Raw genomic sequence first — 27964 nt, forward strand, 5'->3', positions numbered from 1 at the left:
CAGAATCACCCCTCTCTCTAACCACAGCTAAGCTAGACTCTTCATCTGAGTCAACCAGTGGTGACATCCTGAAAACAATCACAGAAGATAGAAGCCCAGGTGCTGAAAAACTTGAGGTTACTTCAGAATCTGCAATAACTACAGCTCCTCTTCTGCCAAGCACATTACAAGCAATGATTACATCATCCCCTGGTTTCATTATCAGCTACTTCACACAGACATTATCAAATAAAACAGACATGATTCAATTAAAAGAAACAGCCAGCAGTTTGCAGCCCTCTATTGGACCAAGTCTAGCTCAGAAAACTACAACCTCCCCCTTTACAGAAGACGGCTCAGGTGGTGAAACAACTAGAATGTTTCCAGACAGATCAGCAGTAACAAAACCCCACGACCTGTCCGGCACACGTCACACAGGGGAGACCTCCACAGATAGAGGTGTCATCACAGAATTTACAACTGCAGCAAGTGATGTAACAGAAAAGATAGAACCAACTTCAGGTGTCATCTACAGTACTACTCCATACACAGATACGGAAGGGTCAGGAGAAGAAATTACCATGACAGCTACAAAGGAATCTTTTGAGGAAATCACAGTGTCAACTGCCATAACAGAAATGAAAGATGCTGTAACACCATTGGATGTCTCAAGTGCAGAATTATCCACACGGGCCACACCATTTACTATTGAGACTGCTGTCACAAAAGCACAAATTATCATCTCCCCTTCAAAGGAATCATTTGAAAAAATCACCATTATGACTGATGAGGCTGACATCACTGGAGCACTATTAGTTACTTCTTTCACAGATGAAGTAATTTTGGAAACTGAAGTGATTGATAAGACAACACTTACTGAAGAGCATTCAGTTAGCCCCAGCCTAGATATGACAACATTTTTCTCCTTAACTGAGGAGGTCAGATCGAGTAGTCAAACTCCAGTCATTCTTACAGAAGGGTCTGACTTGCCACCAGTTTCATTCTTGCCAAGCACAGCTGTGTTATTAGAAGAATCCACAACCACACCATCGGAAGTTGTTAGTGCTGGAATCACACAACTTACAACTGCGGGAAGTGAGGTAACAGGAGAGGAAGAACTAAAAACAAGTACCATTCTCAGTATAGATCTGTATCCTGATATGGAAGGGTCTGGAGTTCACCTCAAAGAAGAGCAGCGGGAAGGTTCAGGAGAACCAATTACCACTTCACCCACTAAAGAATCACATGAGCAAACCAGTGTTGTAACTGATGAAGCAGAAATAGCTGAGTCTGAAAAAGCATCAGCTGTCCTTGGCACTGAATTATCCACACGGACCACACCAATTATGAAAGACTCTCCTGTAACAAAATCATCTCTCCTTCATACTACACCTCAGCTAGAATCTTCCTCAGTGTCAATGAGTGGTGCAGACCAAACAGAATCAACTGTGGAAAGTGAGGTGTCACAAAAAGAAGAGACAATAAGCACCACAAAGCCCTCAGTGATCTCCAGCCTCAGCGGAAGAACCACAGTCATCCCCTGGAAAAAAGATGGCTCTGATGATGAAGCCCCTGAGATGTTTACAGTGGGTAGAGCTGTAACAAAAGCTCCTCTCCTGTCAACCACAGCTCAGAGAGTAGAGTCCTCTACAGCCATGAGTGGAGTCATGGATGAGAAGACTGTGGAAAGTGAGGTAACAGATAAGGAAGGATTTACACCAGCTGTTCTGCCAAGTTCAACACTATACCCGGACATGGAAGGATCTGGAGAACAACCCACAGAAGACCAGCAGGAAGGCTCAGGAGAAGCAATTACCATCCCACCCACAAAGCAACCATATGATGAAATCAGTGTTGTGACTGATGAGGCAGAAATCACAGAAACATCAGAGAAGACCTTAGACACTTTAGATGTGGATAGTGCCACAACATTCATTCCAGGAGTTGATGTAACTAAAGCAACCACTTTACCTAGTGGAACTCAGCCTGACATCTCTTCATTAGAATTAGGCAGCGGTGATTTGACAGAGGAAACAGCAGTGAGTAGTGAAGTTAGAGAAGATGAGGGTTCAGGTGAACAAACAGATGAGATGTTCACCAAGGAGTCTGCTGTAACTAGAGTTCCTCTTGTGTCTAGTACAGTAAAAACAGACTACACAATTACTGCATCATCCCCAGTTTTAGGTGGCAATCTCACCACACAACCAGACACTGTGGAGGTAGCAAAAACAAAAGAAACTTCAGGCACCGAAGCTCCATTAGTTACTTCAGACACAGATAAAATTACAGAACTAACCATGGAAACTGAAGTGAGTGAAAAGATAGTACATACAAATGTAACAGAAGAGCCCTCAGTTACTCCAAGCTTAGACATAACAACACCTTTCACCTTAACAGAGATGGACAGATCAAGTGGCCAAACTGCAGTTATTCTTACAGAGGGATCTGACTTGCCACCAGTTTCATTCTTGCCAAGCACAGCTGTGTTATTAGAAGAATCCACAACCACACCATCGGAAGTTGTTAGTGCTGGAATCACACAACTTACAACCGCGGGAAGTGAGGTAACAGGAGAGGAAGAACTAAAAACAAGTACCATTCTCAGTATAGATCTGTATCCTGATATGGAAGGGTCTGGAGTTCACCTCAAAGAAGAGCAGCGGGAAGGTTCAGGAGAACCAATTACCACTTCACCCACTAAAGAATCACATGAGCAAACCAGTGTTGTAACTGATGAAGCAGAAATAGCTGAGTCTGAAAAAGTATCAGCTGTCCTTGGCACTGAATTATCCACACGGACCACACCAATTATGAAAGACTCTCCTGTAACAAAATCATCTCTCCTTCGTACTACACCTCAGCTAGAATCTTCCTCAGTGTCAATGAGTGGTGCAGACCAAACAGAATCAACTGTGGAAAGTGAGGTGTCACAAAAAGAAGAGACAATAAGCACCACAAAGCCCTCAGTGATCTCCAGCCTCAGCGGAAGAACCACAGTCATCCCCTGGAAAAAAGATGGCTCTGATGATGAAGCCCCTGAGATGTTTACAGTGGGGAAAGCTGTAACAAAAGCTCCTCTCCTGTCAACCACAGCTCAGAGAGTAGAGTCCTCTACAGCCATGAGTGGAGTCATGGATGAGAAGACTGTGGAAAGTGAGGTAACAGATAAGGAAGGATTTACACCAGCTGTTCTGCCAAGTTCAACGCTATACCCGGACATGGATGGATCTGGAGAACAACCCACAGAAGACCAGCAGGAAGACTCAGGAGAACCAATTACCATCCCACCCACAAAGCAACCATATGATGAAATCAGTGTTGTGACTGACGAGGCAGAAATCACAAAAACATCAGAGAAGACCTTAGACACTTTAGATGTGGATAGTGCCACAACATTCATTCCAGGAGTTGATGTAACTAAAGCAACCACTTTACCTAGTGGAACTCAGCCTGACGTCTCTTCATTAGAATTAGGCAGCGGTGATTTGACAGAGGAAACAGCAGTGAGTAGTGAAGTTAGAGAAGATGAGGGTTCAGGTGAACAAACAGATGAGATGTTCACCAAGGAGTCTGCTGTAACTAGAGTTCCTCTTGTGTCTAGTACAGTAAAAACAGACTACACAATTACTGCATCATCCCCAGTTTTAGGTGGCAATCTCACCACACAACCAGACACTGTGGAGGTAGCAAAAACAAAAGAAACTTCAGGCACTGAAGCTACATTAGTTACTTCAGACACAGATAAAATTACAGAACTAACCATGGAAACTGAAGTGAGTGAAAATATAGTACATACAAATGTAACAGAAGAGCCCTCAGTTACTCCAAGCTTAGACATAACAACACCTTTCACCTTAACAGAGATGGACAGATCAAGTGGCCAAACTGTAGTTATTCTTACAGAGGGATCTGACTTGCCACCAGTTTCATTCTTGCCAAGCACAGCTGTGTTATTAGAAGAATCCACAACCACACCATCGGAAGTTGTTAGTGCTGGAATCACACAACTTACAACTGCGGGAAGTGAGGTAACAGGAGAGGAAGAACTAAAAACAAGTACCATTCTCAGTATAGATCTGTATCCTGATATGGAAGGGTCTGGAGTTCACCTCAAAGAAGAGCAGCGGGAAGGTTCAGGAGAACCAATTACCACTTCACCCACTAAAGAATCACATGAGCAAACCAGTGTTGTAACTGATGAAGCAGAAATAGCTGAGTCTGAAAAAGCATCAGCTGTCCTTGGCACTGAATTATCCACACGGACCACACCAATTATGAAAGACTCTGCTGTAACAAAATCATCTCTCCTTCGTACTACACCTCAGCTAGAATCTTCCTCAGTGTCAATGAGTGGTGCAGACCAAACAGAATCAACTGTGGAAAGTGAGGTGTCACAAAAAGAAGAGACAATAAGCACCACAAAGCCCTCAGTGATCTCCAGCCTCACCGGAAGAACCACAGTCATCCCCTGGAAAAAAGATGACTCTGATGATGAAGCCCCTGAGATGTTTACAGTGGGTAGAGCTGTAACAAAAGCTCCTCTCCTGTCAACCACAGCTCAGAGAGTAGAGTCCTCTACAGCCATGAGTGGAGTCATGGATGAGAAGACTGTGGAAAGTGAAGTAACAGATAAGGAAGGATTTACACCAGCTGTTCTGCCAAGTTCAACGCTATACCCGGACATGGAAGGATCTGGAGAACAACCCACAGAAGACCAGCAGGAAGGTTCAGGAGAAGCAATTACCATCCCACCCACAAAGCAACCATATGATCAAATCAGTGTTGTGACTGATGAGGCAGAAATCACAGAAACATCAGAGAAGACCTTAGACACTTTAGATGTGGATAGTGCCACAACATTCATTCCAGGAGTGGATGTAACTAAAGCAACCACTTTACCTAGTGGAACTCAGCCTGACATCTCTTCATTAGAATTAGGCAGCGGTGATTTGACAGAGGAAACAGCAGTGAGTAGTGAAGTTAGAGAAGATGAGGGTTCAGGTGAAAAAACAGCTGAGATGTTCACCAAGGAGTCTGCTGTAACTAGAGTTCCTCTTGTGTCTAGTACAATAAAAACAGACTACACAATTACTGCATCATCCCCAGTTTTAGGTGGCAATCTCACCACACAACCAGACACTGTGGAGGTAGCAAAAACAAAAGAAACTTCAGGCACCGAAGCTCCATTAGTTACTTCAGACACAGATAAAATTACAGAACTAACCATGGAAACTGAAGTGAGTGAAAAGATAGTACATACAAATGTAACAGAAGAGCCCTCAGTTACTCCAAGCTTAGACATAACAACACCTTTCACCTTAACAGAGATGGACAGATCAAGTGGCCAAACTGCAGTTATTCTTACAGAGGGATCTGACTTGCCACCAGTTTCATTCTTGCCAAGCACAGCTGTGTTATTAGAAGAATCCACAACCACACCATCGGAAGTTGTTAGTGCTGGAATCACACAACTTACAACTGCGGGAAGTGAGGTAACAGGAGAGGAAGAACTAAAAACAAGTACCATTCTCAGTATAGATCTGTATCCTGATATGGAAGGGTCTGGAGTTCACCTCAAAGAAGAGCAGCGGGAAGGTTCAGGAGAACCAATTACCACTTCACCCACTAAAGAATCACATGAGCAAACCAGTGTTGTAACTGATGAAGCAGAAATAGCTGAGTCTGAAAAAGCATCAGCTGTCCTTGGCACTGAATTATCCACACGGACCACACCAATTATGAAAGACTCTGCTGTAACAAAATCATCTCTCCTTCGTACTACACCTCAGCTAGAATCTTCCTCAGTGTCAATGAGTGGTGCAGACCAAACAGAATCAACTGTGGAAAGTGAGGTGTCACAAAAAGAAGAGACAATAAGCACCACAAAGCCCTCAGTGATCTCCAGCCTCACCGGAAGAACCACAGTCATCCCCTGGAAAAAAGATGACTCTGATGATGAAGCCCCTGAGATGTTTACAGTGGGTAGAGCTGTAACAAAAGCTCCTCTCCTGTCAACCACAGCTCAGAGAGTAGAGTCCTCTACAGCCATGAGTGGAGTCATGGATGAGAAGACTGTGGAAAGTGAAGTAACAGATAAGGAAGGATTTACACCAGCTGTTCTGCCAAGTTCAACGCTATACCCGGACATGGAAGGATCTGGAGAACAACCCACAGAAGACCAGCAGGAAGGTTCAGGAGAAGCAATTACCATCCCACCCACAAAGCAACCATATGATCAAATCAGTGTTGTGACTGATGAGGCAGAAATCACAGAAACATCAGAGAAGACCTTAGACACTTTAGATGTGGATAGTGCCACAACATTCATTCCAGGAGTGGATGTAACTAAAGCAACCACTTTACCTAGTGGAACTCAGCCTGACATCTCTTCATTAGAATTAGGCAGCGGTGATTTGACAGAGGAAACAGCAGTGAGTAGTGAAGTTAGAGAAGATGAGGGTTCAGGTGAAAAAACAGCTGAGATGTTCACCAAGGAGTCTGCTGTAACTAGAGTTCCTCTTGTGTCTAGTACAATAAAAACAGACTACACAATTACTGCATCATCCCCAGTTTTAGGTGGCAATCTCACCACACAACCAGACACTGTGGAGGTAGCAAAAACAAAAGAAACTTCAGGCACCGAAGCTCCATTAGTTACTTCAGACACAGATAAAATTACAGAACTAACCATGGAAACTGAAGTGAGTGAAAAGATAGTACATACAAATGTAACAGAAGAGCCCTCAGTTACTCCAAGCTTAGACATAACAACACCTTTCACCTTAACAGAGATGGACAGATCAAGTGGCCAAACTGCAGTTATTCTTACAGAGGGATCTGACTTGCCACCAGTTTCATTCTTGCCAAGCACAGCTGTGTTATTAGAAGAATCCACAACCACACCATCGGAAGTTGTTAGTGCTGGAATCACACAACTTACAACTGCGGGAAGTGAGGTAACAGGAGAGGAAGAACTAAAAACAAGTACCATTCTCAGTATAGATCTGTATCCTGATATGGAAGGGTCTGGAGTTCACCTCAAAGAAGAGCAGCGGGAAGGTTCAGGAGAACCAATTACCACTTCACCCACTAAAGAATCACATGAGCAAACCAGTGTTGTAACTGATGAAGCAGAAATAGCTGAGTCTGAAAAAGCATCAGCTGTCCTTGGCACTGAATTATCCACACGGACCACACCAATTATGAAAGACTCTGCTGTAACAAAATCATCTCTCCTTCGTACTACACCTCAGCTAGAATCTTCCTCAGTGTCAATGAGTGGTGCAGACCAAACAGAATCAACTGTGGAAAGTGAGGTGTCACAAAAAGAAGAGACAATAAGCACCACAAAGCCCTCAGTGATCTCCAGCCTCAGCGGAAGAACCACAGTCATCCCCTGGAAAAAAGATGGCTCTGATGATGAAGCCCCTGAGATGTTTACAGTGGGTAGAGCTGTAACAAAAGCTCCTCTCCTGTCCACCACAGCTCAGAGAGTAGAGTCCTCTACAGCCATGAGTGGAGTCATGGATGAGAAGACTGTGGAAAGTGAGGTAACAGATAAGGAAGGATTTACACCAGCTGTTCTGCCAAGTTCAACGCTATACCCGGACATGGAAGGATCTGGAGAACAACCCACAGAAGACCAGCAGGAAGGCTCAAGAGAAGCAATTACCATCCCACCCACAAAGCAACCATATGGTCAAATCAGTGTTGTGACTGATGAGGCAGAAATCACAGAAACATCAGAGAAGACTTTAGATACTTCAGACGTGGAAAGCACCACAGCTTTCTTTAAGGGTTTTGTCATAAGCAAAACAACTGTTTCACCCAGCACAACTCAGCCAGAAATCTCTTCTGTAGAATTCCGCAGCAGTGCTTATACAGAGGAAACATCAGCGGGTAGTGAAGTTAGAGAAGTTGATGGTTCAGGCGAGGAAACAGATGAGATGTTCACCAAGGAGTCTGCTGCCACTATAATTCCTTTTGTGTCTAGCACAGTAAGAACAGATTATGCAATTAGTACATCATCCTCTGCTTTAGACAGAAGTCTGACCACACAAATAGGCACCGTACAATTGACACTAACAAAAGAAACATCAGGAACTGAAGCACTAATAGTCACTCCATTCACAGCTGAAATCACTAATGGAACTGCAGAAGAGGCAAGCAGCATAACAATGAAAACAACAGTAACTGAAAAGCCCTCAGTTAGTCCCGGCCTAGACATGACAACAGCACATTTCACTTTAACAGAGGAAGACAGATCAAGTGGACAAACTCCAGTCATTCTTACAGAGCCGTCTAAATTACCAACAGTTTCATTCTTGCCAAGCACAGCTGTGTTACTAGAAGAATCCACAGCCACACATTTAGAAGCTGTTAGTGATGGAATCATGCAGTTAACAATCGTGGACAGCAATGTAACAGATAAGGAAGGATTAACACCAACTCTGATGCCCAGTACACCTCTGTACCCAGTCATGGATGGATCTGAAAAACAACCTACAGAAGACAAGCTTGGAGGATCTGAAGGAGAAATTACTGTACCATCCACGATAGAATCATCTGATCAAATCAGTGTAGTGACTGATGAAGCAGAAATAACTGCATCTGAAAGAACATCAGCTGTTCCTGGTATGGATTTATCCATGCAGTCCACACTATTTACAAAGGATTCTACTGTAACAAAATCATCCCCCTCTCCCAGGACAGCTCAGCCTGAATCGTTCTCAGAGTTGTTCAGTGGTGAAGACATAAAACAATCAACTGTGGAAAGTGAGGTAAGAGAACAAAAAGATGAAATTACAGATAAGGTCTACAGTACCCCACTTTACCCAGATTTGGAAGGATCTGCAAGGCTATCCACAGAAGACTGGCTAGAAGGTTCAGGAGAAGCAATTACCATCCCACACACAAAAGAATCATATGACCAAACTACTGCTGTGACTTATGAGGCAGAAATCCAAGAAACATCAGTGAAAACAACAGACACTGAAAAGCCCTCAGATAGTCCTAGCCTAGACACAACAAGAACAACGCCATTCACTTTAACAGAGGAGGACAGATCAGGTGGCCAAACTCCAGACGTTCTTACAGAGGGTCCTGACTTACCAAGAGTTTCGTTCTTGCCAAGCACAGCTGTGTTATTGGAAGAATCCACAGCCACACCTTCAGAAGTTGTCAGTGGTGGAATGGCAAATTTAACAAAAGGGGACAGTGAGGTAACAGATAAGGACCAATTAACACCAAGTGTGATGCCCAGTACACCTCCATACCCAGTCATGGAAGGAGCTGGAGAGCAACCCACAGAAGAAAAGCAGGAAGGTTCAGGGGAAGCAATTGCTATCTTACCCACTGACACATCATATGACCAAATCAGCATTGTGACGGCTGAGACAAACATCGCAGAAACATCAGAGAAGACATCAGACATTTTAGATGTGGAAAGTACCACAACATTCATTAAGGAATCTGCAGTTACAAAAACAACTATTTCACCTGGGACAACTCAGCCAGAAGACTCTTCCTCAGATTTAGCCAGTGGTGATTTCACAGAAGAAATACTAGCAGCAAGCAAGGTTCCATTAGACGTGAGTTCAGGTGATCAACCAGATGAGATGTTCACTAAAGAGTCTGCTGTCACTACAAGTCCTCTTTTAGCCCGCACAGTAAAAATGGATTACACAGCTTCCACATCCTCAGGTATAGACAGAAGCCTTACCACACAAGGCACTGTAGATTTTACTCAAACAAGAGCAAAATTAAGCACTGAAACTCCAATTGTTATCTCAACTACGGATGAAACCATTGGAGAATCTGAGGAAACTGAGGCAAGTGGCTTGATGCTAGAAGCAAAGCCCTCAATTAGTCCCAGCCAAAACCTGACAGCTACACCATTAACCTTACCAGACGATTTAAGTGGCCTAACTCTCACCATTCCTGTAGAACATAAGGTAACAGCACTCAGCACTGCTCAGCCAACAGAATATTCCTCAGAATCAGACCATTATGCAATCACAGGCAAACTAGCTGAGACAACAGTAGATAAGAGCCCAGATGACCAAGCACAGGAATTTACTGAGCAGCCTGCCTTAACAAAAGCTTCTTTTGTGCTCAGCACATCTCGTTCAGTAGAACCATCCAGCATAGAAGCACCTTTGATCACTAGTAGTTCATCAAAAGACCTTGAAGCAACTGTGAAAAATGAAGTTATGGAACATGAAGAGAATAGAACTATTCAGATTACTCAGTCTTCTATTTTTGTAACAATGAGTGAACACACTGGAACGCTTGGCAGAGCACCAACATCCACACCTTCCCCAATTCCCTCTGTAGTCCACCAAGGTATAGATGAGCAGCACATTTTCACCCCAAGCCCAACAAGCAGCCAAGCAAAAACCAGCACTGATGAATTGTCACCAACCACAAAGCCTTACCACACAGGACAGACAACCCCCACAGTGATCAGATTTACTGAGGAAGAAACAAGGGAGGATGAGTTGTTCTCACCAGTGACCGAGAGTAGGAAAGAGAACCATACAAGTACCAAATACATTGATTCATCAGCTCCTGAGTTTGAGGGTGTTTCCATCATTGATGTGGACAGTGTTTCACTGGTTGAAGCCTCCTCACCTTTCTCAACAACTATTCTTACCGAGGAAGCAGTGGGTGTGACCGCGGTGACCCTCCCACCACAGTCAGCTCTCTTAACAACAGAGGAGCCTGAAGGATCTGGTTCAGATATGACCATAACTTTCACCACTCACTCAATGCACGTGAAGTATGAATCCACCACACAAGGACTGACACCTACTCTGACTGATGCATCTCAAGAAGTGAGCTCGAAGATAACAAGTATCACAGTGGAGGACGCGATGGCCAAAGCAACTGCCCCATCACTTCCTGTTGATGTGTCCTCAGCTGAAAAGTATCTGACATCTCCCTCACCTGTTCACACAGTTCACCCAGTTAGAGAGTCTATCTCCCAACCTGATGCGGTCATTCATTCAGGCACCGTGGTCTCCCCAAGGGCTGATAGCACTTCCACACATGGTTCTGATGTGGATCAGGTACTTCAGCAAACTGTATCCACCACCCTCAAATCTACCCAGTCTGAAATGGAGCTGAGCAGACCTTCAGACGGGGTGACTAAACCTCCCAGAATTACAGAGTCTCCACCTGTGTCCTCATCCAGGCTCACCACAATGCAGTCTGAAGCCAGATTGCAAACTGCAGGCATCAGTCAGCCAGACAGCACTGAAAAGAAGCCAGAGTCTGAGCTGGAGCCTGTGGAAAGTGCATCTAAGAGAGAGGAGGTAGAAGGGGGAGAAGAGGAGTCAGCTTATCTTGTCACTGAAACAGAAGAGGCAGTTGAACCAGAGGGTGTTTCCACACCCCCCAGCAAGACTCGTGATGCTGAGGCCACCGTCACCAGCAAACCATCAGGGGTTATTCCAGAGGCTTCAACCATCCTAGCAGAGGAGGATGAAGTAGACTATGATAGTTCATCAAATCCTCCACTGATTGAAGCTCCGCCTGCCCCCGGTGAGATTGAAAGCACTCTAACACCTGATTTGGACCCAGGACACACCATTGTCGGCCAGGTGTTTGACATCCCAGGTACTGGACTGCATATTTAATGATGTCAGTATGTTAGGCTTTTGGTAACGTGAGAATATGGAGCCACTGTAATTCCAAACAGTAGTGCGAATGGATATGACAAAGCAGTGTAGACTTCTATAATATTGAATTCTCTAGGTTGACGCTTTGAGGTTTCTGTACTACACCTGAAAAACATTTTTTTTTGACGGATATTGTGTTTTTTCACCTCATCACAGGAATAGATTGTTGCACTGAAAATATGTGCCTGAATGGAGGCTCTTGCTACACAAGGGGAGATGTCTACACTTGTTCCTGTCTACCTGGTTACAGTGGTGATAACTGTGAAATAGGTACAGTGAAATATATTTTCATTTAAGATATTTTCATTTTCATTTTCCTTTCTGTGATTATTGACTTTTGTATTGTGACCATTGCTGTTCTATGTTTGTGTCTAGACGCAGACGATTGCCAGTCCAGCCCCTGCCGCAATGGAGGCACGTGTGTAGATGGTCTCAATTCATTCACCTGTGTGTGCCTCCCAAGTTATGGAGGAAGCCTCTGTGAAGAAGGTAAGACTTTTGGATTTTAGGCCTGGTTGATCTATATGTGCAATGCCCCCTTTTTTATCAGTCACCTAGCAGCTCTTGATGTGGATTATGTCTTAATTTGCTTAACATTTTTTGATACAATTTATAGAATAAAACTCAACACCGTTTTATTATTGCAATCAATTATCTGGCGCTCTGTGCCATGCTTGTTTTGCAAACAGCATAGCTTACAGATAGCAGCTGATTTTTGGATTGGTTTATGGAAAAAAAGCAATGTTAGTTTGGGTTACTTGAACAGTTCATCTTGAAATATCAGTCACCTGAACAGTTCTGAAATGACAGGCAGAGCATCTGTATCATAAAATTCAAAATGAAGGGCCTGGGGGGAATACCAGCCACCCCCCCCCCCCCACTTGCCTTCCTTCCTTCCTATCACTTCTCTCCAAATAACCCGACCCCCACTGGGGTGGTCTCTCAGTCATTAAAAAAAAAAAAAATCCTTATCTCGTGTTTTAAAGGGTCTGTTGCATCTCCCCTGAGCAGTTGACTGAGGGAACCACTACAGGCTATAATCTCCATTTATCCCAGACAAAATTTCCTGCCTCACAGATATATGCACCAACACCCCGCTGTCAAATCTGTACTGGGTCACAACTTACCCTGTATTGCAGGAAAGAATGGTTGTTGCCATGAAGCCAGCTAATTATTTGTCAATGAGAGTGAAATATCAGAATAGTCATAGTTTTGGGCTAGGAAAAAGAACAAACTCAAATTGTCCGGTGTCTAGACATGTATGTGTAGCTATTCTCAATTTGACTATTGCTGGAACGTAATGCTAGCCCCCTCCCTTTGTTGCCTAGTATTCATGTAAATGTAAGGTGAAAAATATGCAGCACATTTTGTTTTGGAACAGAATATTTTTCCATGACTTTTGCTAAATGTCTTTAAAAGAAAATAGGACAATGAGGGCTCAGGCTGAAAGGTAATCAGATGTTCAGTCATTTAAATGAATGTGACATTCACACATTTCAGTAATTAAAACCAGCTAATAAGTCTGTCATAACATTTTACATTTCCAAAAACAAATCTACACACCCCTTTGAACCATGCCAGTGCTTCAAGCTGCCAAAGGCAGGTCTTTACATGTGAATGGCAAAAGGTTGTTTGAATATATTATTGAATGTATATAATTTTACACAAATTTTCCCCTACAATGGTGCTTTCATCTAAAGTGCTTATATGTATTACAGGATGTGCCAGTTTAGTCTGGATATATTCCTGATTGCATCAGTAATGACTGTGACTCCACATTCCATAGGATAATACAGTGAACCAGATAGAGATAGATGGAATCAGTTTAATCATAAAGTGTGTGCTTTTTTCCAGTATACATCCTGCCACTCTATCTACTTAATTGTCCTTTAACAGTCTTATAATAGACTTATAATATGTGTTTTCTATAAAGGTAATAAATGATATTGGAAATGCAAAAAATTGCTGCTTAATTCAGTTCACATTTTTGTGGGATAGCCCCTCCCACTTGCATCAGCAGCCTGTCTGTCTTTGGTTGGGTTACAGGCAGAACAATATGTTTCCGTTATGTAACACCCTGTTCGACCCCTGAAGCCCCGATAATGGGTGTACCCCTCTTTCATGAACTACTCCAAACCGCACCCCAAAAATATTGTAACAGTTATTCAGCAGTGACTCAGTCCCTGTGGCCTAATGCTAATACACATCTGCTTTCTCAGGCTTTTCAGCCAAAAATCTGTAAAAACAAACACAAACAAAACAAAAAAAAAAAAAAAAACCCAACAAAATGACTAAACGAAACAAAAACAAAGCTGGCTTTCAGCTGTAGGATTTTGCAGCTGGATATTGGCGTGATAAATACAAGCAGCAATTGTGAAGAAGAGATGCCCCATTTTTAATAAACAAATATTTATTTGTAGTATTTAAATATGAAAATTTTGCGAAGAACTTTAGCGCTGCTGAATGGCAAGGAAATATTGAGGTCACTAATTTTTGAGAAATATTTGAACAGTGATAATATGTGCAGAATATGGGGCATGTGCTGTCATCCAGATTTAGAAGTCATTTTGGTTATATTTCTTTAGAGGCATTTTAAGCAGAGAGACCAATTTCTCTGGCATTTCCCAATCTCCTGTATCTCAAACTCCATTCAAAAAGTATTTCAAACTCCATTTTATTTCTTCTGTCTGGCTGAATTTACCGTAATATCACAGATAAAAAACGGTACTGAACTGATGCATTATGGAATTATTTTAAAATATGAAAATGAGAGAATTAGAGACATGAATAGATCTAAGGGCGTCTACCTGAGACCTGCTTATTTTTAATGGTCCAAGCTGAGGCACTGAACAGGCACAGCATGTGTAATGTGCCAAAGACCCACAATCCTGGCAGTCTGCCTGTGATTCTCCAGATGTGCTCGGTGTATGAGCTCATGGGTGCTTGTCGCCACTTTACACACTCGTGCCCTCAAATAAACTCTTATTCCTATGGCCGGCAATGGACTGCGGTGAGCTCCTGTAGCTCCTGCGACAGGCAGCCGCCATTGGTTAGGTGTTCCCCCTCCCCATGTCCCTCCCTCATTCACCTGGGTGCACCACCCCCCCTCCAGACTTCCCCTAAGTTCAGACCTCCGGCTGTAAAACTGTCCAGACCCTGGGTCACAATTACGCCACATACTCCACTTGCCTGGCACCGCAATAGAAACTCTTCGGATGGCGTCCTCCTTCGGCCTGGCATCTTGGCTCTTTTCTCCAAGAATACGGTTCGCAGATGCCTACGCTGCAGCAAGGAAGTTTTAAAAAAACAAACAAAAAAACCAGACATTAACAGCAGGTTTAGCAGTTTTGTGGAAATACTTTCTATACGGTGCTCTATCCCCAAATGAATAGCCTGTTATCTCTGATTTGGACATGACAAGCCGACAGTATATTTTGGAATTTCATTAAATCTGTAAATACCTTTATTTCTCATATGGATTGAGAGCTGTACTGTATGTTTCTTTTGTTTTACACATGGTTTACTGAACCTTTGATGCATACATAAGAGGCTTAATAAACACTGGTCCTCAAATTTGACTGACAAATACATACACATGCTTTCTTTCTTCATAAACATAGTTGGTTAACTTAAAAAATCCCTATGAAACAGCTGTATGTGCTAGTGAGTCAGAGTCACGGACAGCTGTTGATTTGAGCACCAAATTTAAGCACCTCTTCCTGCTAGGGCTTCAAATTGCCGGCCTCCTCCTGTTAGGGCACTGATTAGAAGCCTCAGCATCGAGCAGCAGGTGTTTCATCCTACTGAGTTATAAAATGTCTGTCTTTTCACCAATTATCTTGTATACTGAAATGACACGCATCGCATCAGGAGAAGAAAATAACGAGCAAAGAACATAGCGGTTCCTTCTGGTGTTTCAGGCAGTCCTCTATTGGACAAAAAAGCCTACTTTCAAAGCGGAGATTCCAAAAGGGAAAGGCAAGAGCGATTATGCTGCAAACAAAGATTGCTCTGTCATCTTATAAGAACAACGGCATAAAAAAATAATTAATGGCCCATTTGTTATTTACTTTTGTTAGCCCATTTTAACTTCAATAACAATGAGTCTTTTTTATGTGGCACAATTCCTCAGACTCATCACTCATGCTGAATTGATTTCTGGCCCCTCCCCATTGAAAATGCCAAAGGTGTGGGTGATGTTTAATTCACGCACTCTGTTTATGACAGTTTTGTGGCTGACTTGTCAGCCCTCTTATGGATTACAGATGTCAGCAACAAAACAATATTTACTTTCCCCCCCTTACAATCTTCCTCTGGGAAGCTATATGTCTACTTTTAATTTATGAAGGACGAGCCCTGATACAAACACATGCACATTTTGTCTTGCTCAGCCTTCAAATGAAGGCATGGTACTTCTTGTTCTGCCTTAATATCAGAGCCTGTCATGATCATGCTTTGACAGCTGTTCACAGGAACTATTTATTTAAAGATTTTGCAAAGATTCTTAGAGCACAGCATATCAGAGAAAGTTTAATGCTTGTGTGATGCTAAACTGTTTTTCTCCCCTGAAGTGCCCCATTATATTCAGCTCTGCTCAAAAAATATTTGTCCATTGAACTCTTCTTTAAAAAATATATCATTATACCTACAGGGATGTCTCTTTTATTTGATTCATTTTTGGATTTATTACATATGTGCACAGTCAACCACATCCATTCAGTCAGTCAGGTCATAATTTATATTATGACCAAATATTCATAGATGTACCACTTGTGAAATCCAGGATCAAATACAGCCAGTTGTGAACCATTGGGGATTGTAAAGCTTGATGTAATTATAGTTGGTTTAATTATGACCCTGATTATATTGTAAATGGAGGGCGGTTCCTTATTATCCATTGTAGGCCACTGTTTTCCACCTCCTGACTGCTAGAGGTCCTACTGAGGTTGACATGGTTGGGAAGCCACTTCTTTACTGGTTTACTTCGCGGTTGACCGTGCACATGTGCAACAAGTCACCGGCACAAATACAAATCCTCGTATTTTACTTACTGCAGGTGCTTATTCTCAAATGAGCAAGACGTTACATAAAACGTTTACATGAAGATCAGTTCTTTATAAAGTTAAGGGGAGAGTGCAGGGAGTGCAGTTGCATTGTGACGTATCCGTGTTCCTCAGACTAAACAGTTTGCTTAAACATTTATCTTAACTCAGCACTGCCATTTAATGTTCATTTCAAATGAAAACAGTTGTTTCTAGGCTCTTTTCTTGATGTGGCTTTTAGTGAACACTCCATATTTTGATATGAATCATGCATTTATAGATCCCACACCCCTTTTCTTGCTGCTTAGTCAACCATGTCAGGATAATATTATCTGTTCTTTTTCTCAAGCAGTATTTCTTTCCAGTTAGCAGTAAATATTTAGTGCTGCAAAGCAAAAAAAGTGTTTGCATTGTGTGTACAGATTCGACAGATGTTGGAAACAACATCTTCAGCTCCATAAAATGGACGTCTCTGTGACAGGACTAAACCTAGTTTGGTTGGGGAGATGTGAAAAAGAAGTGCTGGAAAACAACTGGCTGCTGTATGACCGCATCCAATAAGTTAATCTTCAGGGGCCTTTTGATGGACCAGATTGTAATGAAACATATTGTAAATGACAGTGACCGCATCACATACCAGAATCAGCCAATGGATAGTTTTATTATTCATAGACGTACTGCTTGTAAAATCCAGAATCAAATACGGCCAGTTGGAAAGCAACACCAGACCGCTGTGGATTGTAAAGCCTGATGCAGTTTCAGCTGGTTTAATAAATATTTGTAGACTTTTTCTAATTGAATCAACACTAAACGTATCAACACTTTGAGCTCATTGAGATAGTATTCAGAGTGCGACCGTTGCTGCACACGCAACATTACTTGATGAGCCTAGAAGGGCAAAATGGCCTGTTCCCATCATTATGTGCCTGTTCTCATCATCATGTGTCCATGCGTTGGTGCAGTTGGTTACAGAACGGCGTGTAAAACGTGTTTTCGCTGACGTCCTTCCTCAGACACGGAGACCTGCGATTACGGCTGGCACAAGTTCCAGGGTCACTGCTACAGGTACGTCCCGCACCGGAGGACCTGGGACATCGCGGAGAGGGAGTGCCGTCTGCAGGGCGCCCACCTCACCAGCATCCTGACCCACGAGGAGCAGCAGTTTGTGAACCGTAAGTGACTGCCTTTAACTCACAGGTCAGGGGACTGACAGGGAGGCGCCGGGCTGGGACGCCTCTAATTAGGGAAGCTCCCCCCCCCCCCCCCCCCCCCCGATCCCGTCTCCTCGTCCCACCTCTCCACTCTCCTTCCGACCCCTCGCCCTGGCGCTCCCGCTTCACTTCGCCGCCGCTCCTTGACGTGACGTGTCCCCTCGCTGACCCCCTCATCAGATCTCATCGTTTCTAACCCCTAACCTCGCCCCTGACTCCCCACACTCTTTCCCCTGTCACTTTTCCTTCTTCCTCTCGCCCTAATTCTGTTACCCCCTCAGTGACCCATTGATGACTGCTCTTCTGCCTCTTCCTTCGCTGCTTCTACCCCTTCTACCCCCTCCCCCGCCTCCAAACCTAGCCCCAACGCCACCTGGACTAATCCTATTAGAGAGACTCTAACTATTTGAGACCCTGACTGCAAGACAGACCCTGACTGTCCATTCCAAACAAATAGACAGTGACTATTCAAAACCCTGAAGGTTCCCAACAAAAAACCTAAAAATTCCAGAGACCCTGACCGTTCACAACAAAGAGAATAACCCTGAATAAACGGCCTTAATGGCTGATATATAATTGTAAGGAGCTGCATGCTGACATCATGACTTATTTCTCCTCTTTTTATCTGTACATAACTTAACTCGCTGCTCACCAAGAGCACTCTGTAAGCCTATTTACCTCCAGTGGTTTGGCACTTCATGCAGGATAATACTGTGTGATATACTGGCTAAAACTCCAGGGGCTGTTCTAATGAATTTGCCATTTCTATTCTGGCAATGTTCTTGTTCAAAAGTCCCTATGAGAGTATATATAGTTCGTGTATTTTGGTCTCCCACTGTAAGACACTGTAAGCAAAAAAATAGAGTACAGGACTAGACTGAGGAGATTTTGAATACGTTTGGCAAGCATTTTGGCATCACAGCAGAACCTTCTAAATTATCTCGGAGTGCAAGAAAGCAGGCCGTTGGAAAAGGAAACGTGATTCACGGGTATAAAAATGGCTCTTTATTTTCCTGTTTCAGCTGAAAACCTAATATGGCAGAAGAATGTGCTGCTGATCTGTGTGTTTCATTCTTCCCTTGTCAGGCTTGGGACACGATTACCAGTGGATTGGCCTCAACGATAAAATGTTTGAAAATGATTTCCGTTGGACTGACGGGCTACCAGTGGTAAGAGATTTTTTTTTTTTCTTCTTCACCTTCTGAATGGGTTGAATCATCAGAAAAATATTTCTGACTGGGAAGATGAGACAGAGTTTATGGAAACTCTTTATCAGTCCCACTTTTGGCAAACAGCAGCTTTCTCGTCCAGGTCTGCAGGACTCTAATCGTCAAACGTCACAGTGTAAACATCAAACCGTGATGTTTTGATGAGCTCTTGTAATGGCATCCCAGCTGGACAGAAATCCCTCTGAAACTCCCCAAACTAGATTTTAAGCACTTGTGAAATTCCACATCTGAGAACTTAATGCTGATTTTGTCAAGGCATGACAATGTTCAGTGTTAAATCAACTCTTGCAGAATATATAATATCTCAGTTGTACTCTGTTACAGCTGAATTAACAGTGGACATTTTTCTGTGTGTGTGTGTGTGTGTGTGTGTGTGTGCATGCGCAACTATCCGTTTCTCAGACAGAGTGGAGGGGGGGGGGGTTTACCAGGGGGGGCTGGGGGTATTTTCTGAGGTGTTCTGTATGTGCACAGGAAAGTTCCTAATTGCTCCATTTGGGGCCAGGGTGCTGATTGGCCATCCACTTCAAAGGCACAAAAAAACAAAAGGAAAAGGGGGAGAATAGAGAGAGCAGAGGGCCTGGAGTTAAACTGCAGCCATCCGTCTAGAACTCAGAGCCGCAGAGCGCTGTTAGAAATAAACTCCTTAGTCAATTTGGGCAGGAGAGGGGGACAGGTGTGGACAGGTAGACTGGGGCTTCAGGAAACCATGGCTGGGGGATGAGGCGGGGTGGGGGGTGGTGGGGGCCAGAAAGCAGCTGGGCACCACCTGGCCACACTCGCATCAGCTGGAAACATTTTAGAGACCGGAGGGGAAGGGGGAGGGGGTGGAGTCTGAATCCACCCCCCCCCCCCCCACTCCAAACCCAAGCCACGACCTCAGGATTGTGTTAACTCGGCGTAATGACAGAGGGGAGCAGAGTTCCGAAAAAAGGGTTCGAGCTGAGGCGTGTTGAGAGATGGTAGCTAAGATCGCTTGTGCCATTCCTAGACAGTGTGTTCAGTGTAGTTTGCATTTGGAAAAAAAAACCCATTAAAGATCACAATGCCCAGGTGGCTGCTGATTCTCATGAGGCAGGTACAGTCGGCATTTGGCTGTGAGAAATTTAAATAGCACGAAGAAATAATATCTCATGGTATATAATGCCGTGTATTTGCAACAATTTGTTTATAATTCAATTGAACGCAATTGAATTTTCCTATCCTGAAAATTGGCCAGTGAACGACCCTGAGTTTTAGACTCACAGGTAGTGAGCGGCGAGGTGCCGGTACTTGAGTCGTACGTCATCACAGCGGGACGTTAGGGCACCCGATGGCTCGGGGGGACCGGCGGAAAGCGGAGAGAGATGGATGCTCGTTCACACAGACCACTCGCGTCTCCTCTGGGGTCCGCACCGAAGCAGATTCACAGCTGGAGCTGATTTTGAGAAGATGAAAATCAGAGATGCAAAACGAGCCTCAGGTGTTCCACAAGCGGAGGCTTTACCCCCCCCACCCCCCACCCCCTCCCCCAACCCCTCGCCATAGCAACATGCAGAATGGATTTCTCCTACCCAGAACAGGAAACGCAACACAGCATATCGAAACGAGGTGGAAGCATCGGCCCTTAGAGATTTAACTGAGCGCGGTTAGTGGTTTCTGAGATAAAAGATGCCAGACTCTTTTCTTCTTCCTCCTGCCTCTGATTCTCTGAGAATTAGCCAGAAGAGTTTACACACATTGGTGAATTGTTTGTGACCCTGTTCTTTAAAGGACAGAGGCGTGTAACCACAACAACAGCGTGGATGTTTATCTTCGTGGGGATCGCCTTTAGTTAGACGGTCTTTTTCTTTTCTGCCATTTGGCGTTTTTCCCAACAAATGCCGGGTCCTGATGTCACAGCTGGTGGAAACGTGATGCGCTCCCGAGACTTCAGGGGGAGGGGCCGGCGACAGCCGAGAACAATCCGAGGGGCAAGAGGGGCCTGGATTCGGACGCGACTATGGGCGGGCCTCCATCGCATTAAGCAGCCAGCCCTCGCATGATGCTGGGGGAACAGAGATGCCTTTTTCTGTGGGCTGGAGCCCAGTGACGTCGGCCAAGCGGCTGGTCCAGCCCAGGGTCCCTGGCCCCCGTCCACGGGTCTTCGGCTGCCAAAAAAGGCTCTGACTCCTCGGCCAAATGAAACGTATACGGGGCGAAACAATGAGCAAAGCCTCAACGCAAAACTGAGGCGATGTAAAAACATCAAGGCTACTGGAAACTGGAGAGCAGACAGTAACACCGGCCTAAACAACACAAAAATGCCAGTCAGTGCTCGGTGCTTTTTAAACACAGAATTTACAGGTGATGTCACCACCGCTCTTATTTCAGAGAAGAGATTGACTGAAGGATAAATCTAATTGGAGAGACAACTAATGTTAATTGTCACAAAATTAATAAATAACATATAAATTAATAACATGTAATTTAAATATTTACCTGCTTGGGGCGGGGCAAGAGAGTGAAGTCTGTGTGGAAATGTGAGATTAATGCCCCCATGTGGGCTCTTAAAGTACTGCATGCAGTTATATGTTCTTTGTAATTTTTCGGAGGGTTTTATCAGCAAATAATTATGAGTACGTGAGGACGGAAGACTTTATTTTCTCAGTAGACCTCTACCTAACAAAATGCACCTCAATGAAGTAGCAGAACAGTACCGAGGAAAATGTTAGGCTATCTCTATTGCAAACGCAGGTTTTCTCTACTAACCTGACCACTGGTCTTACTAACTGCAGAATTTTCCCTGCCACAGTCAGATGTGATTAATGTGTGGGGATGTAGGTGGATAAAATAAAACCACTTCAGGACGACACTGTCAGCGCCGCAACTGAAAATCCCCTCAGATCTCTTAGCGAGTCTGTTGCTCCTCCCTTGAGTATGTGAGTGTGCAAACACACATCTCTCTCTTAGTCCTTCTTCTGAGCCTGCTGCTCCGCTGCGGTCAAGTCTTTTGTTTTTTTAAGTTGCATCTTCCACGAGCCTGAGGTAACGTCCCCCTGGATGCTGTGAAATTTGTCTTGGGACCTGAGCAATGACCCAAAAAATTTCCCTGAAGGTAATTACCAGTGGAGGGAGGCTCTGCTGTTCTCCTATTACCATCCTAAATGCCCATGGGAAAATTAATGCACCATATTTTTCCTGCAAGGTTGATTGTTTTGAGTTTTTTCTTTTATCCCTCTCTGGATGGTTGAGGTTATTTAGGAGATATTCCGTCTTTTGATCATCTAGGCAACTGCAGCGGATCTGATTTTTCAGTTGTTTGACCCTATTGCGCTTGAATGTCATATTCTAGTGTAAATCGGGAATTTTAATTTGTGGCCAAGTTCAGGGCTCGGATGCACGTTACCGTGACGCCGGAAACGCCTCAGGAAGTTGCCGGAGGAGCTAATCCGGCTACTGCCGTGTCTCTGCAGAGGAAGAGAACGGGGGGGGGGGGGGGGGGGTGGTGGGTGGGGGCAGTGTTCTCAATTTTCATGCTGCCTGAGGTTGTCAGGCTGATTACCCAGAATAAATATACCGAGACTTCCATCTGCAGCGGGAAGCTTTGGGTCAGAGCGTAGGGAAGTATAAAAACCAAGAATGTCTAGCCTATAGGTTATCAAAGCCCAAAGCCAGGACTCATGGAATTAAGAAACACTTTATTTACGTTGTATTCCAACAACTGGCTGATAATTAAATGTGAAAGTCTCTGAGCTCTTGATGAGAAAAAGCATTTTACCATTTCCCTACAAAGCACAAGTGTTGAAGCATTGTTTTTTTGCCATTGAATATTTAGGTTGAGGGGTAGATATACATTTACATTTACAGATATACATAGGTTGTAATGCATTAGAATATTACAATGCTTGCATGTTATGATATGAGAATTACAGGGTTCTAAGTGACATTTTTGTTGAATATATATAAATAAATGTTCTATGTATCATTGTTCACGTGTGTGGCATTACACGTGTAAAAATGTTCAGAATTTGGGTCTAATTTCAGTTTTTTAGGAAGCAATAAAACCCAATGAACTGGCAAGAACTTTAAGCTCAATATCTCAGAACTGCAGAAATGGCAGATCATTGATTTACTGACAGAATCCCTGTCCTGGAATCTTGGCACAATGGCACTTTTAAGAACATAAAGAAGTGAGTAAGCAGTATAGCTGTGAAATCAAGCTTGCAGTTAGCAGTGCACGGCATAGTTTATTATTTCATCTGCAGAGGTTCTCATTCTCAGACTGTGGAAAATCTTACATCACCCACAAAATAACGGGGAGATTTAAAACTTTGAGCTTGCCAAGACGGATGCCACATGAGCTAAGCGAAATTGCGCTCTCGGAGATTTGATACATTCGTGTCTAGGCGAGGTGCTGCTGGACCGCATTGCACCATGGGACTTTACCCCCACCCCCCCACCCCCCTTCCATTCGGATGAAGAGAGATTACGCTTGCTGGCGACGGGCGCCAAAACAAACGCGCCTGATCACCTTATCAGATCCGCTGGTTTGGTCATGCTATGGGTCTCAGGGACGCCAGCCTGCTTGCCAAAATTCGGCCCCGCCTCCTCACTATCAACCCATCCCCTTCACATCACAATGCTACTGTAGGAACCAACCGGTTCCCATGACTGTGACAGGAAGGCTTTTTACGGCAATTACGTGTGTCAGTCTAATTTCCCCATCGCTGCAAAATGCTGAACAGCCCTCATCAGCTTGAGGTAATTGGGAGGAATTTTATCAGAGGGACATTTATAGCCCATTATCCCATGCAAGCGTTTTTCCCCAGGCCAATGACTGAATGCACAGACCCTGCACAGGAAGAGGGTAATGGTAATGATCAGAACAGAGCTGGCCTGGTTCAACGACTGTGACCTGTAGTGATAAAACCCAGTTACTGATGGAGGTAGTGAGTGAGTGAGTGAGTGAGTGAGAGTGAGAGTGAGTGAGGTAGTGAGTGAGTGAGTGAGCAAGTGAGCAAGTGAGCGAATGAGTGAGCGACATAGTGAATGACTCACCTAGTAAGTGTGAGCAAATGGGCTTCTACCATCATTTGCAGCTAAAAACCTACAGGCTAAGCAGAACTGATCATTTCAAAATAATCATTAAAAAAAACAATGCAATTTCTTTAGTTTTTTTATGTTCATACTTACACAAAGGATACACTTGTGAACATTATTGTGAAGCCCTTCGCTTCCGTTTCACTTTCTGCAGCAATATGAGAACTGGAGGCCGAACCAGCCGGACAGCTTCTTCTCCTCGGGCGAGGACTGCGTGGTGATGATCTGGCACGAGGACGGGCAGTGGAACGACGTGCCGTGCAACTACCACCTCACTTTCACCTGCAAGAAGGGAACAGGTGAGAGGCGGGGCGTGGGTCGCAAGTCCCCACCCACACCTACATACGGTGGGCCCGGACTCAGAGAGCAATGGCTTCCCTAAGCACTCACCATGTTTTTGGCACTTTTTGTAGTGTACTTACACTGTATGTCAAAATTTACTGCTTTTGAAAGGCACCTCATACCTGAGAGTTCATTAGACCTTAGACCTTAAACCTTAAACCTAGGTAATGCCAATGTACCCTTGGGAACAGGTCTGTCATCGGGGGGGACAACTGGGTACGTGGTCCTGGGTCCAGTTGTCCCAGGGGGGATGGTCTGTGAACTTGTGGCAAATATTATTGTCCTGGGCCCAGGGCTAATATAATGATATACTTTAGTTCCAGGCTTGAGAATTTCACCTGGCAGCCCTGTTTGGGCAAGGCAGTAAACCTGCATTTCTTCAGTAAATATCTGACTATATGTAAAAAATATAGCAAAATGTAAATCATGTCCTTGTGTTGTGTCCCTGCCCCAGTCGCCTGCAGCCAGCCTCCAGTCGTGCAGAACGCCCGTACCTTCGGAAGGATGCAGCCTCGCTACGAGGTAAACTCGCTGGTGAGGTACCAGTGCAAGAACGGCTTCATCCAGAGACACGTGCCCGTCATCAAGTGCCGTGGAAACGGGCGGTGGGACGTCCCCCAGATCACCTGCATGACCCGTGAGTTTCCCCCTCCGGTCCCGTTCTAACACTGTTACATTATACGAGGTGCTGGGTTTTTGGAGTTACCCTGTAAATTTGCACTCTGGTTCCATTCTAATGTCATAACACTTGACAAGGGGCAGGGGTTTTAGAGTTAATTAGCCACCAGTTCTCACTGGGTGAATAGGTGAACTTAGCTAAAAAATAATGACTTCAAGACATTTTGGTTGAAAGAAAGCCCACTGGACCCTGTTGCCCTCCAGTTCAGAAGTGATTTTCAGTTCACATTGCATTCTATTACATTTTGGCATTCTGCAAAAGTAACTTGCACAGAGTACATTTTCACATACATTTTGCTCATACCACTGGAAATTTGACTGAAACCCAGCTTCCTTACTGTTACACTACACTGCAGCTGTTCAAGCACCATTAAATGCCCATTAATTTCTCCTTTATAAGTAATGGCTGAGGAAAGTATGGGGGTTTAGCCAATTCTAGGCCAGATGCTGGAAGAACCGGTTCTCTGTATAAGGTTACTTACCTGATCCCTGGTCTGTCTGTAGTGCAGACAGATTGACATGCTGTTACCTATGGCTAAAACTGACCTCTATGTCTTGTATTGGTATTTTAAAGTAAAGATTACACTATAATCTAGAATTATCTGTTTTTTTTTCTCTCCCAGCATCTACCTTCCAACAGGCATACGCTTGGAAACACATGCACAACAATTACAACCATGCCAGGAGGCGGGTCCATGGGTTGAAGAGAAACCACCATCGCTGGGCCATGAGAGTGCACAGGCACGGGCGCTGACCTCCCACGTGACCCCCGTCTGGAGAACCAGTCTCGTCGCACAGGGGCCTGAAACCCGCAATGAGCCCCCTTCCACTCACCCACGGACGTCAGGCACCTAAAGGACAAAGCCCAACGGCACCGCCAAAAGGAAAATAAAACAGGCGTTTTTTTTTTTTACAGTCAAGACATGAGAAGAATTATGAAAAATGAAGTGCCTTGTTAATGCTTTTCACTTTCTTTTATTGTTGCTCAATGTTTTTTGTTTTTTTGAGGGTCACAATTTTTTTTTATGACAAAAAGGATACAGACAGCTGGACACAGGATCTGTTTGCTGATGGATACGAATGTTGATTTCACATTTTCTACTTTGGATTTATTTTTATTTTTTTCATCCAGCCTGCTTCTCTGGCCAGGCATATAATTCAAAAGCTCTTTATCTAACAGTTTAACTGTCCAAAAGTTAAACGAGGAAAAGCGGAGGGAGGGAAAAACAAGCTTCAACAACTCAAGATATTGTAAATACACCATGGAATTTATGAGTATTCATAACGCGCTCCTAGGATTTTTCACCCCAAGAGACATGGAAATAGTGTCTCTTTCTGCTGCTCTTTTGTATACTTTACACAGAATCTATATGCAATGAAGGCCAATAATGACAGAAGAGTGGGTGTTTTACCTGTGACCAGGAGGATTTCCGCCATTTTGGCTCTGGAGTTAATGTGCATTTCTGGCGACAATTCCAAAGGCATTTCATAGAGTAGGTGGACAACAATGCAGGGACAAGGTGGGAGAGGAGTGCGCAAAAGACCCAGCCGCCAACTATGAGGATTCTCAGAGGCGGCCAGGCCAAGTGGCTCAGAATACAGGGAGTCACGTTCCTGAAACAGGAAGTTATTTTTCTGAAGCAAGGAGTTTATTATACCAAAAGGTTTGAACAGCTTACCAGCATGTATGAAGATGCCATCATTGGTGATCTTGGAGAGGGAAAAAAAATATAGAAACGTGTAATAAATTAATAAATTGACAAATGTGTGTATATATAACCGTTTTAATCTTTAAGTGTGATACAGTCAAAAAATATAAAAAGAAAAGATATTATGAATGTGTGACAGAGTACTGCAGACTCAGTGCTTCCTCCTTGGGCTATAATAATTGAAGTAAAACCAGAGATTTAATTTATTCTGCATCTTTCATAGGAGCACAGAAGGCAAAGGCAACATTTTTATGTACACCCAGTTTCAACCCCAACGTTCTTTGCAGTGTTTACAAAAACTTTGCCATTTAATGCTACTGTTTTTATTCTGCCTTAAAATCTCATTGGGTTTTTAATCTGAACTACTCTTTCCTTACATGCTTTTTTCTTGAACTACTATTAAGAGAATGTACTTTGTCAAATTGTGAAAGACTTGAATGGGAGATACAAATAATTTATTTTTTATTTTTTTAATTTTCTTGCATGAGGCCAGACATTCTGGAGATGCAATCACTTGGCCTTATTTGTACAATCTTTAAATCTTGGTGTGGAAACAGATATATATTTATGCTGTGCAAGAAAGTATTAGTCAACGTGATGATTGAATATGGTACTTATTTGTCACTAATGAACTCAAACTCACAGTATCCATGGATTAACAATTCCGAGGCTTCATAGCAACACAGAGACCACAATAGGACTGTGTCGCTCAATGACAGATGACCCCTTCTTTGTAATATTCCCAGCCACGATGTTCTTTTGGTCTGATTGCCTTGTTTTTTACCATTAGAATGCACATAATATCTTTTATATTTATATTATAACTTGTATATTTTATAATGTGAATGTCTGGGATGTTTGCGAATTATGTTTTTTAAAAAGATTTAAAAAAACTTTTTATACATGCTCTGTGTCACCAAAGAAAACGTTTAATGCATTCTACGGAGTCTGTCTAATTTGTCTTTGTTCTCTCAATGACAGTAATAAATAACATATGCAAGGATTATTGTGACATCCAGGTAAATGGTACTG

General features: G+C 43.6%; 1 protein-coding gene across 1 annotated transcript; it reads left to right on the top strand.

The window, feature by feature from the left end:
* LOC118206654 (versican core protein-like) lies at positions 1-27935 on the top strand. The gene is made up of 8 exons (XM_035379590.1): positions 1-11598; positions 11817-11930; positions 12036-12149; positions 17716-17874; positions 19000-19082; positions 24358-24502; positions 25000-25182; positions 25847-27935. The coding sequence occupies exons 1-8, from the start codon at positions 174-176 to the stop codon at positions 25975-25977; spliced, it is 12354 nt and encodes a 4117-aa protein (XP_035235481.1). The 5' UTR covers positions 1-173; the 3' UTR covers positions 25978-27935.
* The last annotated feature ends 29 nt before the right edge of the window (positions 27936-27964 follow it).

This window comes from Anguilla anguilla, chromosome 10, assembly GCF_013347855.1.
Source record: "Anguilla anguilla isolate fAngAng1 chromosome 10, fAngAng1.pri, whole genome shotgun sequence".
NCBI lineage: Eukaryota > Metazoa > Chordata > Actinopteri > Anguilliformes > Anguillidae > Anguilla > Anguilla anguilla.